The 14,437-nt window shown below is 44.7% G+C and overlaps 1 protein-coding gene across 2 annotated transcripts in view; it reads right to left on the minus strand.

Annotated features, from left to right (window-relative positions):
* PTH1R (parathyroid hormone 1 receptor) overlaps positions 1–14,437 on the minus strand; it is a 98,203-nt gene that overhangs the window by 11,140 nt on the left and 72,626 nt on the right. For both annotated transcript variants that reach the window (XM_081971505.1, XM_081971506.1), the window contains 5 exons: positions 13,134–13,228; positions 11,161–11,347; positions 9,779–9,956; positions 2,445–2,505; positions 838–904 (listed from right to left, as the gene is read on the minus strand). In XM_081971505.1, the coding sequence (XP_081827631.1) occupies positions 838–904; positions 2,445–2,505; positions 9,779–9,956; positions 11,161–11,347; positions 13,134–13,228 (588 nt within the window). The remainder of the gene's footprint in view (positions 1–837; positions 905–2,444; positions 2,506–9,778; positions 9,957–11,160; positions 11,348–13,133; positions 13,229–14,437) is intronic.

The raw sequence follows: 14,437 nt of genomic DNA on the forward strand, positions 1-14,437 counted from the left end.
AAGTCCTCCCCTCTTAAAGCATCCTGGATGGGGGATTCTGGGAGTGGAAGTCCTCCCCTCTTAAAGCATCCTGGCTGGGGGATTTTGGGAGTGGAATTCCTCCCCTCTTAAAGCATGATGGATGGGGGATTCTGGGAGTGGAAGTCCTCCCCTCTTAAAGCATGATGGATGGGGGATTCTGGGAGTGGAAGTCCTCCCCTCTTAAAGCATCCTGGCTGGGGGATTCTGGGAGTGGAAGTCCTCCCCTCTTAAAGCATGATGGATGGGGGATTCTGGGAGTTGGAGTCCTCCCCTCTTAAAGCATTGCTGGCTGGGGGATTCTGGGAGTGGAAATCCTCCCTTTTTAAAGCATAGCTGGATGGGGGATTCTGGGAGTGGAAGTCCTCCCCTCTTAAAGCATAGCTGGATGGGGGATTCTGGGAGTGGAAGTCCTCCCCTCTTAAAGCATAGCTGGATGGGGGATTCTGGGAGTGGGAGTCCTCCCCTCTTAAAGCATAGCTGGATGGGGGATTCTGGGAGTGGCAGTCCTCCCCTCTTAAAGCATAGCTGGATGGGGGATTCTGGGAGTGGAAGTCCTCCCCTCTTAAAGCATGCTGGATGGGGGATTCTGGGAGAGGAAGTCCTCCCCTCTTAAAGCATAGCTGGCTGGGGGATTCTGGGAGTGGAAGTCCTCCCCTTTTAAAGCATTGCTGAAGTTGATTTAAATGACAGGCAAGGTCTGTAAAAAATAGGCATAAGCATGGCTCTTCCCGCCCACCATCTTGGCTTTTTTGGCTCCTGCCTGTTGACTTCTCCTCTTTTCCACCCTTCCCAGACCCCTCCTCGTCTCCAGCTTACCAACACAGCTGTCAGGATGGGCACCTGGATAAACCACTTGAAATACCTTGCGCTTAAGTCCCAGCATCTGCCAAGGAAAGAGGACAAAACTGCTTACAAAACATCTGATTTTGTTGTAAAGCTTTTGGCGCTAGGAACTGTTTCAGGGACCTTTGCAATCTTCATTTATCCAAAGACGTTGAAATCATCACCCAACACAGCCAGGGAAGCAAATTTTTGAGAGGTCGAGCCTCCAGGAAAAGGAGTAGTCTACTCTTCAAAGCAACAAGGTCCATTCCAACTCTACTATTGTTTTGTATTGTAACAAGGAAGTTGCCACTGGGAATAAACAAGAGTAGGTTTGTCTATTTCAGGAACTACAGATCTAAACCGGTTGGCTTTTAAGGATGTTTTACAAATTTGGCAACTTTAAGGTGTGTGGAAGGCTGGCTGGGGGATTCTGGGAGTTGAAGTCCACACACCTGAAAGTTGCCAGTTTTGAAAACCACGAGCTTTTGTCCATTCTGGTTTTAAAACCTTCTCTCGGCTGTTTTTTAAAAACAATAATAACCCAGTCATTGGTTTTGAGTGAGTATTTCAATATATATGTATCTTTTAAAATAATAATAAAAGGAATGTTGAGGTAATAAATAGCCCAGCTGGCTTTTTGAGGAATAAAAATGTCATGGTTATACAAATTATGGCCATTAGCAAAACAAATCATATGGCACTCAGGGATTAAACATATCCTCATGCGCCAATTCTCCCCCCCCTCCCTCCCCCTGTCTGACAGGCAATATGTATGCCTATTACACACATTCACACTTATTTCAGCACAGGAGAAAAAATATTTGAAATAAGATCAAAGAGAAACCAAGTTTACAACTCTTTAGAGATGCAAGTTCCATTAGTTACATGCGTGTCTGTGTCTCTGTGTATATATACAAACATATTTACATGCATAAACAAAACACACACACATATATCTACGTATATGCACACATATACACACATACATACATATATATTAATAAAATAATTTGGCAAATATCTATATTTTCTAACTTCCATCCTTCCATCCATCCATTCATCTCTATTACCTGTCTGTCTACCTCTATTATCTCTCTATCTCTCTATCTCTCTATCTCTCTATCATCTATCTATCTTCTATTCTATTCTCTGTCTATCTATCTATCTATCTATCTATCTATCTATCTATCTATCTATCATCTATCTATCATCTATCTATCATCTATCTATCTATCTATCTATCTATCTATCTATCTATCTATCTATCTATCTATCTATCTATCTATCTATCTATCTATCTATCTATCTATCTATCTATCTATGATTTAGCTAGCTGTCTAGCTATCTAGCCATCCACCTACCTGCCTACCTACCTGCCTGCCTGCCTACCTACCTACCTATCATCCTCTACCTCCATCTATCTTTGCCATATTATCTTTGTTTCATGTTTACAGTGTTTCAAAGCTCAGGGGTATATTTTTTTGTGACTTCTGATTTTGTGCAAATAAAACTTTCGCTGCAGGATTCAAAGTCAGATTAAAGCATTTCTTAAAATGGAAGGAAGAAAGAAATTCACACAGAACAAACTCGGGACTCACTCTGTGTCTGCTAACGTTGCTCGAAGGGTTGCCCAGATTGTGACAAATACAGCCGGGAGGCCTGAAAGACGGAAAGTGGAGATGAGTCTCAGAATCAGGATCAATATTTCATATTTGTCTACAGCAGGGGTGTCCAAAGTTGGGAACTTTAAGACTTGTGGACTTCAACTCCCAGAATTCCCCAGCCAGCTGGCTGGGGAATTCTGGGAGTTGAAGTCCACAAGTCTTAAAGTTCCCAACTTTGGACACCCCTGGTCTACAGCAGCCTTCCTGGTGTGTGTGTGTGTGTGTGTGTGTGAAGTGAGGAGGGTTGTGTAGTCTGGTTAACACTTTACTTGAGGTACAATTGAACAGGTTCAAATCACAGGTAGTCCTTGACTTACAACCACAATTCCCATTGCTAAGTGTGGGAGCTGTTAAGTGAATTTTGCCCTATTTTACAACCTTTTGGGCCACAGTTGTTAAATGAATCATTACAGTTGTTAAATTAGTAACATGGTTGCTAAGTGAATCTGGCTCCCCCCCATTGGCTTTGCCAGTCAGAGGGTCGCAAAAGGGGATTGTTTAACCCAGGACGCAGCAACGGTCATAAATACGAGTCAGTTGCTAAGCACCTGAGTTTTGACCGCACGGCCACAGGGAGGCCGCAATGGTGATAAGTATGAACCATGGCCAAGACTCATTTTGTTTAGTGCCGTCGTGACTTAAACCGGTCACTCAATGAACCGTTGTAAGTCGAGGACTACTATTTTGGACAGATGAAGGGAAGAGCCGGCTGTCTGGAGAGGCCCATGATGGCAGAGGGGTGGAAGGGAAGAAGAGAAGAGGAGAAGGAGAAAGCGGAAGTGGGGATGGAGGCATTTTTAGAAAAGCTGAAGGGCCAGGATGAGGTCAGACCTCCCAGGAGGAGGCCGATTGGGTCTATGAGGCCACTAAGGGTCAAACCTGACATATGTCATCTGTCAATCAAAGTGAACCCTTAGCTCCCTTGAGATGTCCATAATGCAAGGAGACCTTCCTTCCTTCCTTCCTTCCTTCCTTCCTTCCTTCCTTCCTTCCTTCCTTCCTTCCTTCCTTCCTTCCTTCCTTCCCATCTACCTACATAGCTACCTACATTCCTCTTCTTTCTTTTTGCTTCCTTCTTTCCTTCCTCCTTTTCCTTCCTTCCTTCCCCTTTTCCTCTGCTCTTCTCTCCTTTTTATTTCCGTCTTCCTTCTCCCCTTCCTACCTCCCGACTTTTTCCTCCTTTCCTTCTGCCCTTCTGTCCTTTTCCTTCCCTTCTCTCTCCCTTCCTTCCCCTTTTCCTTTCCTTCCCCCTTTCTCTGCCCTTCTCTCTTTTCTTTCCTTCTTCCTTCCCCCTACCTTCTTTCCTTCCCCTTTTCCTCTGCTTTACTCTCCTTTTGTGTTTCCTTCTTTCCTTCCTTCCCTTCCTCTCTCCTTCCTTCCTTTTTCCTTTTCTTCCCCTTTTCCTCTGCTCTTCTCTCCTTTTTTCTTTCCTTCTTCCTTCTCCCCTTCCTATCTTCCTTCCCTCCCCCACTTTTTCCCTTTCCTTTCTTTTCCTCTGCCCTTTTCTTCTTTTTCCTTCCTTTCTCCCTCCTTCCCCCTTTTCTTTTCCTTCCCCTTTCCCTCTGCCCTTCTCTCCTTTTTACCCATCTTCCTTTTCCTTCCTTCCCTTTTTCCTTCCCCTTCTCCTCTGCCCTTCCTTCCTTCCTTCCTTCCTTCCTTCCTTCCTTCCTTCCTTCCTTCCTTCCTTCCTTCCTTCCTTCCCCTTCTCCTTTGCCCTTCTCTCCTGCCTCCCTGCCTGCTATTAACATTTGTTTTCTCAGTATCTGCAGCTCTATAAGAAAAAGGCAGCATTTTAGAGAAGCCATTTGGAAATTATTTGTGGGTTATTAGCAATAGGCAATCAAAAAACAAGTGGTCTTCTGTCTAATCCCTTTAGATGCATAACGATAGAACGATATAAGTGGAAAGTAGACCACCAGGTGATCACCATTTGGTGAATAGGGACAATATAGCCAAACATTTTTTTTCCGGAAGACCAGATAGTAAAACATTTAATTTGCAAATCTGTTCGCTGGCTGGATTTAATCCTGTTTAAGAAGCCAATTCTTCTTTTTCTCACATTTTTTCAGCATTTCTACCTTCTGATTTGGCTGCGGAAGCTGGACAACATGGCACCTATCTCTGAGAGTAACCATTATCCGCACGAACGGAGGGATTTTTTCTTCTTCCAGCCCATACAGGCCAACTTCCCAAGCCTTTGGCAGAGGGAAATAAGTAAAATAAAAATCTCCACAGCCTCATTATATTTTATTGTCACATAAAGTCACGTAATTTACAGCCTTCTTCGACCAGGACAGTCGTGTTGCAAGCTGGACTGTAACACGCAGCAGCTTATGAGATAATAAAAAAGAAAATTGGTTAATTTTTGAGAGAGACAATGCCTTTTTTCCTTTCTGCTTTAGGGTAGATGAGCCCGTTAATGCAGATCAGACGTTCCAGGTTCCCAGCCAATATTTCACAGAATATTTCTCTTCCAAGGTGGATTTTGGCAGGTGAGGGATTTAAAAAAAAAATCTGCTTTTTCTTTGCAAAAGTTTCTCTTTTCGTTTGGTCCTGCGTTAAAAAAAAAAAAGAACAACCCTTTGCCAAGCTGTGGCATATAATCCGAATTTTGGTTCTATGACTCCGGTGGGATGGGTGGGGGAAGGACGTGGTGAGGGCTAAGGGTTTTCAGTTTTTGGAGGAAAAACAAGCTGTCAATCAAAGGATATGATAGAAAGAGAATTGGGGTGGGGGTGGGAGGCTGTTGCATTGCATAAGATTTCTGAACTTTGCAGGTGTTTCTTATCTCTGCTGGGGTGTATATCCCTGCAACTCTGAAGCTAAAACGCCGCAGCAAAGCAAGCGACAACCGCAACGCCACACGCAACCTCGAATTGTTGCCAGGAAATTTGCAGCTTTGATTTACAGGCAGTCCTTTGACTTACGACCATTCCAGTCGGGGAATTGAAATGACTTTCATAAATTGTTTTGGGCATTTAGTTGAGCCAGACCTGAACTGTTATCCTCAGAATCATCAGTATCAAAACTCAGCTGATAAAGACTGAGATATTCATTTGGGACAGTAACAATACAGGAAGTCCTCGACTTATAACGGTTCACTTAGTGACCGTTCAAAATTACAACGGCACCCAAAAAAAGTGAGTGCTTTTCACACTTAACAACCGTTCCATCATCCCCAGGGTCACATGATCAAAATTCAGACGCTTGGCAGTTGACTCGTATTTATGACGGTTGTAGCATCCCGTGGTTACGCAATCCTCTTTTGTAACCTCCTGACCACACAAAGTCAATGGGGAAGCTGGATTTGCTTAACGCCCGTGTTCCTAACTTAACAACTGCAGGGATTCACTTAACAACGACGGCAAGAAGGGTTGTAAATTGCGGAGGGGGAATTCACTTAACTGTCTCACTTAGCAACGGAAATTCTATGCTCAATTGTGATCGTAAGTTGAGGACTTCCTGTAATAGTGATTATGTCCTGTGACGGATATCTCTAATACCACGAAATACCAACATCTGCTATCCCAGGGTCTTGGGAAGGAATCAACAGCTGGATAAATTGTCAATTTCCAGTCTGAACATCTGGCTGATTGTGCAATGAGACAGTAAATTAATATTAACGAGTAATTAATACTAATTAGAAAAGCATTTGCCATGCAACATCTCAGAGTTAGCAATTGTCGATAAGAGAGACAAAAAAACGTTTGGAGTCTACAGTACAGGTAGTCCTCGACTTACAACAGTTCATTTAATGACCATTCAAAGTTACAACGGCAATGGAAAAAGTGTCTTAGGACTTTTTTGTACTTACAACCGGTGCAATATCCCCATGATCACATGATCAAAATTCAGATGAGTATCAACGGACGTGTATTTATGACGGTCGTAATGACCGGGGGGGTCACATGATCCCCTTTTGCGACTGTCTGACATGCAAAGCCAATGGAGAAGCCAGATTCACTTAACAACTGCAGTGGTTCGCTTAACAATTGTGGCAGGAAAGGTCATAAAATGAGGCAAAGCTCACTTAACAAAGGTCTCATTTAACAACAGCAATTTTGGGCTCTGTTGTGGTCGTAAGTTGAGGACTACCTACATATGCAGATGGCAGAAGAGAAGGAACTGGAGAAGGTCACGAAACAGATTTGCAAATAGAAGTTGAATAAGTTTGGTAAAAGGAAGCGAAGGTAGGGCCAATGGTAGCGTCTTAGGTGCCCTCTCAAAACATAGAAATAGCACCTTGGGTGCTATCCCACTCTAGAAAGAGTGCAGAGAAGAGCAACAAAGATGATGAGGGGACTGGAGACTAAAACATATGAAGAACGGTTGCAGGAACTGGGCATGTTTAGCTTAAGAGAAAGAAGGACTAGGGGAGACATGATAGCAGTGTTCCAATATCTCAGGGGTTGCCACAAAGAAGAGGGAGTCAAACTATTCTCCAAGGCACCTGAGGGTAGAACAAGAAGCAATGGGTGGAAACTAACCAAGGAGAGAAGCAACTTAGAACTGAGGAGAAATTTCCTGACAGTTAGAACAATTAATCAGTGGAACAGAAGTTGCCTCCAGAAGTTGTGAATGCCCCAACACTGGAAGTCTTTAAGAAGATGTTGGATAGCCATTTGTCTGAAACGGTATAGGGTTTCCTGCCTGAGCAAAGGATTGGACTAGAAGACCTCCAAGGTCCCTTCCAACTCTGTTATTCTATAATCTAAAGACACCTGGAGCATCCCTTGAACACTATCCGCATTGACAAATTCCCCGTTGGTCAATTGCAAAAGGCAGCTTGACTCGGAACAGCCGACACGCTGTGCCAATACTTTTAACCCATCAAACAACCACATCTGTCTACCTCAGGTCCTTGGCAAGGACTCAAGAGGTCCATCGAAAGGCCAAATCCAGTCCAAACATCTGGCTAGCTGTGCAGCCAGCCCTAATAATAACATCTGGATGAATGGAGCACCGTTGGCATTGACAAAATCCCTATCAGTCAATTGCGAAAGGCAGCTTGACTCGGAAGAGCTTAAATTTGGTGGCGAGACCTTTAACCACATCAAACAACCACATCTGGCTCTCCGAGTTCCATGGGAAGGACTCCAGAGGTGGACTTAAAGGCCCAATCCAATCTCAACATCTGGCGGGTCCTGCCACCAACCCTAATAGTATTACCTACTATGACGTTTCTAAGAGAATGGTGGAGGATCAACCTAAACTGAAGACCTGTAGGAGTAAAAGTTCATGAGAACTTGTGGCCTCCTAGAAACAAGCTGGGGTCAACCTGGTGACCCACTCAGAAAGGTCCTAATTCCCAAGGCTCAGCCAATGAGACCGACCCTCCTAAATTAGATGGTTTTGTGGTACTTCTTTTCCAAAACTTTTCATGGATTTGACAGCGGCTGTGACATGAATGGGTCTCTCTTAAAATGTCTCTCTCACACGCACATCTATGCTTCTACAAAATGTCCACCTTCTTCCTGGTCAGCCCAAGCTATTTTGGAGATCTTAAATGTTTCTTTCCTTGACGCCTGCAAGCAAAAACAGACCTTGGCTAATGATCTGCCCACCACTGCGTCCCACATCCTGTTTTCAGCTAAAATTGCAGCTTTCCGTTCTCGTGTCCAGACAAATGTACTCAGGGTAAACTCTGGGACCTGACCTTGAAGTTGAGGCTTCAGAAGAAGAGAGAAGAGAAGAGAAGAAGAAGACGAGAAGGAAAGTTGATGGAGACATTTCTCCCATCTAGCAGGTTGAAGGGGTCCATCCCATCTCACAGACACATTCAGGAGGACTTGGAGACCTTTGAGGGCCTCCAAAACATCCTCCGGACCTTCTCCTGAAGAATAACTTGTTGAAAGATTTAAGATGGAGGAACTCAAAGTAAGACGCTTAACTCTGGTAGCTCCAAAGCCACGGGAAACGTGAAGCCAAATGTTTCCAGGTCAAATAGACGAAGACCATTTCCACCCAAGTGGCTTCTGGAGTCTGCTGAGCCACATTGGAGGGACGTTGAAGTTGTTTTGGGACAACGCCACCTAAACAATTTTAGAGGAACCCATTTATCCCTAGGGCAGACGTGAAAAGTCTTGAGAAAAATAAGGGATTGATTTCTCTGGATGGATATTTTTTAAGAAAGTGGAGAAGAACAGGCTGACTTTTGATGCCATCTATAGTTCCCCAAGAAATAGGACAAATCTGAAACTTGCCCTCTAGAGAAGAAGACAACATCTGACTTCTTTGCAGATATGGTTCAACTCTTCCCCACCTCAATAGCTGAGGGTCCTCTCCTTATCACTAGTCCTCAAAACAGTTGAAGAAACATCTAACTAGCCATGGCCCACTAGACACTAAACTTGATGAGGATGTTTGTAGCTTGAAGTTGAACTCTGAGGTCTTTGCTGCTCTATGAGTTGATTTTTTTGAAGATGTTTCATGACCCTACTAAGTCACATTTTCAGTGACTTAGAGGTTTGCAGAGAAGAGGAGGAAGAGGAGGAGGAGGAGGAGGAGGAGGAGGAGGAGGAGGAGGAGGGGGAGGAGGAGGACTGTAGGGACCTTGGTGCTCTCTGAGCTTGGTTCTTTTCTTGTGGACATTTCATGGATATCATTTGTGCTGGAATGGAGTGGGGTTTACAGAGAGCAGGAGGAAGAAAAAAGGTGGTAGTAGTAGTAGTAGTAGTAGTAGTAGTAGTAGTAGTAGTAGTAGTAGTAGGAGGAGGAGGAGGAAGAGGAGGAGGAGGAAGAGGACTGTGGGGACCTTGAGACTCTCTGAGCATGGTTGTTTTCTTGTAGATATTTCATGACCCAACTAGGTAACATCATCAATGCTGCAAGCTAGAACCCCCACTCATTAGCACTGATAGAATTACCTAGTTGGGTGATGAAACGTCCCACTCATTTGCACTGGTAGAATTACCTAGTTGGGTGATGAAATGCAAGAAAACAATCAAGTTCGGAGAACCTCAAGGACCCCATGGTTCCAGCATCATGCATGACCAAAGATGTTATTTAAATCATGATTTGATTTATATCACCCATTCCAAAAATCCCACCCTTCCACCAATATCTACAGGGGCTGCTAAGTGGATATTCTGATCGTCCCGTTTTGGGACCGTCTTTTATCTTTCCTTCTTTATTTTTACCTAAAACATTCATCAAGGGTGAATTGTAACAGGTGTTTGTAGACCCCCTCATGGCCAAAAGGCCAACGTTTGGAAGCTCCTGAGATACTCCAGCCTCTGGAGGAAGCCTTGGCAGGAAGATCAACTCACCCCAGCCGAAGAGTGTGAACCCACAGAGGTACTTCTTCTCCGAGAAGAAGGCCATGAAGATGAGGCTATGAAGGTAGAGGCCTTCCACCAAGATCCAGTAGTAACTGGTGGCGAGGAAGTAGAGGAAGAGAGTCACGACTAATTTGCAGCCCACCTGGGGAGAGTACTGAGAGAAGTACTAAGAGACAGAGAGATAGAGGGAGAGAGAGAAAGAAAAAAAGAAAGGGCAAAGTTAATTGACAATATTGATAAGTCCTGCTGTGGGCATCGTAAGATGTTAGACAGGTTGTTTAAACTAGGAGATGGTGAGTTCTAGTCCCGCCTGAAGCATGGATGCCAGTTGAGTAACTTTGGGTCAATCACCAGGAGATGGTGAGTTCTAGTCCCACTTTAGGCACAAAAGCCAGATGGGTGACTTTCAGCCATTCACCAGGAGAGACTAAATTCTAGTCCTGCCTTAGGCATGAGAGACGGCTAGGTGACTTTGGGCCAATCACTAGGAGATGATGAGTTCTAGTTCTGCTTTATTCATGAAATCTAGCTGGATGACTTTGGGGCAATCACTAGGGGACTTGGGTTCTAGTCTTGCCTTAAGTATGAAAGCTAGTCAGGGGACTTTGGGCCAATCATCAGAAGACAGTGAGTTCTAGTCCCGCCTTCAGATATGAAAGCTGGATTGGTGACTTTGGGCCAATCACCAGACAATGAGACGTAGTCCCGCCTTAGCTATGAATTCCAGCTGGCTGACTTTGGGCCAATAACCAGGAGATGTTAAGTTCTAGTCCCGCCTTGGACACGAAAGCCAGTTGAGTGATTTTTGGTCAGTCCCCCCCCTCCCCCTCCCTCCGCTCAACCTTTCAGGGTTATCGTTATGGGGAAAATGGGAGGGAGGAAGGAAGCTCTATCAGGCGTGTCCACTGAGTTATTGATAAAGTAATAAACACAGAATAAAAATATCAAACCAGTCAATGGAGTCTTTGACTCTTCCTTTACTTTAACTGACAGGGGTCCCCAAACTTGGCAACTTTAAAACTTGTAGACTCCAACTCCCAGACGTCCCCAGCCAGAGAATTCTGGGACTTGGAGTCTGTTGGATCTGGGCAACGAGAGAACAGACTGCGGACATGAAGTGACTTAACAGCTCTTTATTAGTAGTAGTAGTAGTAGTGATCCAGCTTGCTCTGTGGCCGGAGGGTTCCCCTTTTATAGGGATCGGGTACGCCTCTCGACCAATCAGAGCGATACCTGTTTCCCGCTGTAGCAGCGGACCAGAGAGGAGACTTGCTACGATATATGTTAATATCTAACAGAGTCCACAAGCTGCCAAGTTTGGGGACCCCCGTTTTAACATGAAGGATGTTTTGCCAGTGGGAGATACTAACCAGTGTTGAGTTACCCATTGGGCTAGTATCCATCATGGATTTGAACTCCTGTTCTGGAATTAACTCCATCTCTTCCAGAGCAGAACCCGAATACAGAACTGCATCCTTGACAAAGATACTTATCGCCCGAAACATAAAGGAGACAAACAGATGCATGTGGATATAGTTCCGAGTACAGTGCAGACGCCTGGAACAAACCAAAAACAGGATAAACTTCAATACTTTGATCCTCTTTTGCAAAGGATTCATTCACAGGCACGCACGCACGCACACACACACACACACACACACACACACACACACTGGGGAGCGGGGATTCGAACGGTGACATGAATTTGGCTGGAGGGGACTCAAAACACGAACCCACGGAGTTGCTGGATTGCAAGACAGGGCGACATCTGAATTTAATTAGTAAATGGAATAGGGATAAATAAGCCATGAAAATTAAGCGCGGGTAAGTCCTTGGCAGAGGGACACGGTGGCTCAGTGGCTAAGACGCTCAGCTTGTCAATCAGAAAGGTCGGCAGTTCGGCGGTTCGAATCCCTAGCGCCGCGTAACGGAGTGAGTTCCCGTGACTCATCCCAGCTTCTGCCAACCTAGCAGTTCGAAAGCAGGTGAAAAATGCAAGTAGAAAAATAGGAACCACATTTGGTGGGAAGGGAACAGCGTTCCATGCGCCTTCGACGTTGAGCCATGCCGGCCACATGACCATGGAGACGTCTTCGGACAGCGCTGGCTCTTCGGCTTTGAAACTGAGATGAGCACCGCCTCCTAGAGCCGGGAACGACTAGCACATACGTGCAAGGGAAATCTTTACCTTTACTTTTAAGTCCTTGGCATATGGCCATTCGTCTAACCACCATTTGAAGCTACAATGGTGCTGAAAAAAGAGACTTAGGATCGTTTTTTACACTTATGACCGTTGCAGCGCGCCCGTGGTCATGTAACATATGACAACTGACTCCTATTTATGATGGTTGCAGTGTCCTTGGGGGAGGGGGGTGTCACGTGATCCCGACCTTCAGCAAAGTCAGTGGGGAAAGCAGAGATACCCAATGAGCAAGTGGTTAACTTAACAACTGCAGGGATTCACTTAACAACGGTGGGAAGAAACTGTGGCAAAACCCGATTGACATATGTCTCACTTAGCAACAGAAACGTTAGGCTCAATTGTGATTGTTAGTCAGGGACTACCTGTATATGAGGTAGGCGGAGTATCAGTCCGTGAAAACAGAATAAAATACAATAATAAAATGAAATAAAAATGCAATGGAATGGAATAGAATAGAATAAGGAGTAGGAGTAGGAATAGAATGGGGAATAGAATAAAATAGAACAGAATAACAACAAAACATAAAAAGAAGAGAAGAAAATAAAACCCAAAATAACAGGACAAAATGGGCTTGTTTTATGAGACGGCAGCTTATATAAATTTAGAAACATACAGAAATAAAGAATTAAGATATAGAACACAGAGCATGGATAGATTGAAAGCAAGCAAAAAAAATAACGATTTTCTACACTGCTACAATCACCCTTTTATTACATAAAATACAAAATAATGGCTTAAGAGCCCCATAAACCAATGTAAAACAATTTAAGGCGGCTAAAATGTTGCTTAAAAGCCAATGTTGGCCTGTATGTGGGTCAAATAAGTCAAGATGGCAGGGAGCTTTTCAAGAAAAGATTGGACATTCATTTGATTGGGATGGTATAAGATCTCCTGTCCTGGGCAAAGGGTTGGACTAGATGACCTCCGAGGTTCCTTCCAGTTTTTATGATTGTAGGATTCTATGGTTGTAAATACAAAGCAATAGAAGCCCCACCCCTTTGCTCGGACATGTGACTGGGTGGACCTACACAAGGGGTGGGGATTGGCATTGCCCTAGCTGCCATTTTGACTTTTTTGACCTTAATCTGCAAACCTCACAGATGAAAGGGGATCTACTAGCTAGCTAGGGCATCAACTTACCGGAAATATGCTAAGATCATAACCGCGATCGTCAGCGATCCCAGCGAGACAGAATAACCGACGGTGTAAATCAGATAAAGTCGATGAAATACTTCCTGCAACACACAGAAGGGTCAATCTAAGATGGGTGGACTTCAGCTCCCAGAATTCCCCAGCTAGCATTGAATGAAGCCAGCTGGGTGACTGGGTCAATCACCAGGAGACGGTGAGTTCTAGTCCTGCCTTAGGCTTGAATGTCAGCTGGCTGACTTTGAATCAATCACCAGGAGACGGTGAATTCTAGTCCCACTTTCAGTGTGAAAGACAGCTGGGTGTCACATATTCAACATTTGCAACCTTTCAAGCTATTTCCCACAAGTCAATGGGGGAAGCAGATTCGCTTAATGGCACCTGATTGTTTTAACAACTGAAGTGATTAACTTAACAACTGCTGCAAAAAAGGTTGCAAAGTCAGGTTTGACTCACTTAACAACCACCTCACTTAGCCATTCACATTCCGCTCCCAACTGTGGTCGTAAATCGAGGACTACCTGTAATTGAATGCATGATGCATAGCTACCACTCCAACAGACCAAGGACGCCTTACAAAATGTAATTGGGGAACTGTTTTTACTAACTGGCATTCTGAACCCCGGGGGGGGGGGCGGAGGGGGGGCGTGTTAATAAACCAATTATGGAAGTTAATGAGCTGCTCTGAAGCCACAACCAACACTCAGTCACAACACTGAGTGTTTTGTTTTGTTCACACTTTCATATTGTGTGAAAGTTTGCCGTGACATTGGAGCTCTGCTGAATGAGAGCTGATTCTGCACCTAGAGCTGAGACAGTTTGGTATAATGGTCTAGAAACAAGGAGACGGGGAATTCTAGTGCCGCCTTAGGAATGACAGCTGACTGGGTGACTTTAGGCCAATCACCAGGAGACGGGGAGTTCTAGTCCCGCCTTAGGAATGATAGCTGACTGGGTGACTTTAGGCCAATCACCAGGAGAAGGGGAGTTCTAGTGCCGTCTTGGGAATGACAGCTGACTGGGTGACTTTAGACCAATCACCAGGAGAAGGGGAGTTCTAGTGCTGTCTTGGGAATGATAGCTGACTGGCTGATTTTAGGCCAATCACCAGGAGACGGGGAGTTCTAGTCCCGCCTTAGGAATGATAGCTGACTGGGTGACTTTAGGCCAATCACCAGGAGAAGGGGAGTTCTAGTCCCGCCTTAGGAATGATAGCTGACTGGGTGACTTTAGGCCAATCACCAGGAGAAGGGGAGTTCTAGTGCCGTCTTGGGAATGACAGCTGACTGGCTGAT

Source organism: Natrix helvetica (genome assembly GCF_964273705.1).
Source record: "Natrix helvetica genome assembly, chromosome: Z".
In the NCBI taxonomy this organism is placed as follows: Eukaryota; Metazoa; Chordata; class Lepidosauria; order Squamata; family Natricidae; genus Natrix; species Natrix helvetica.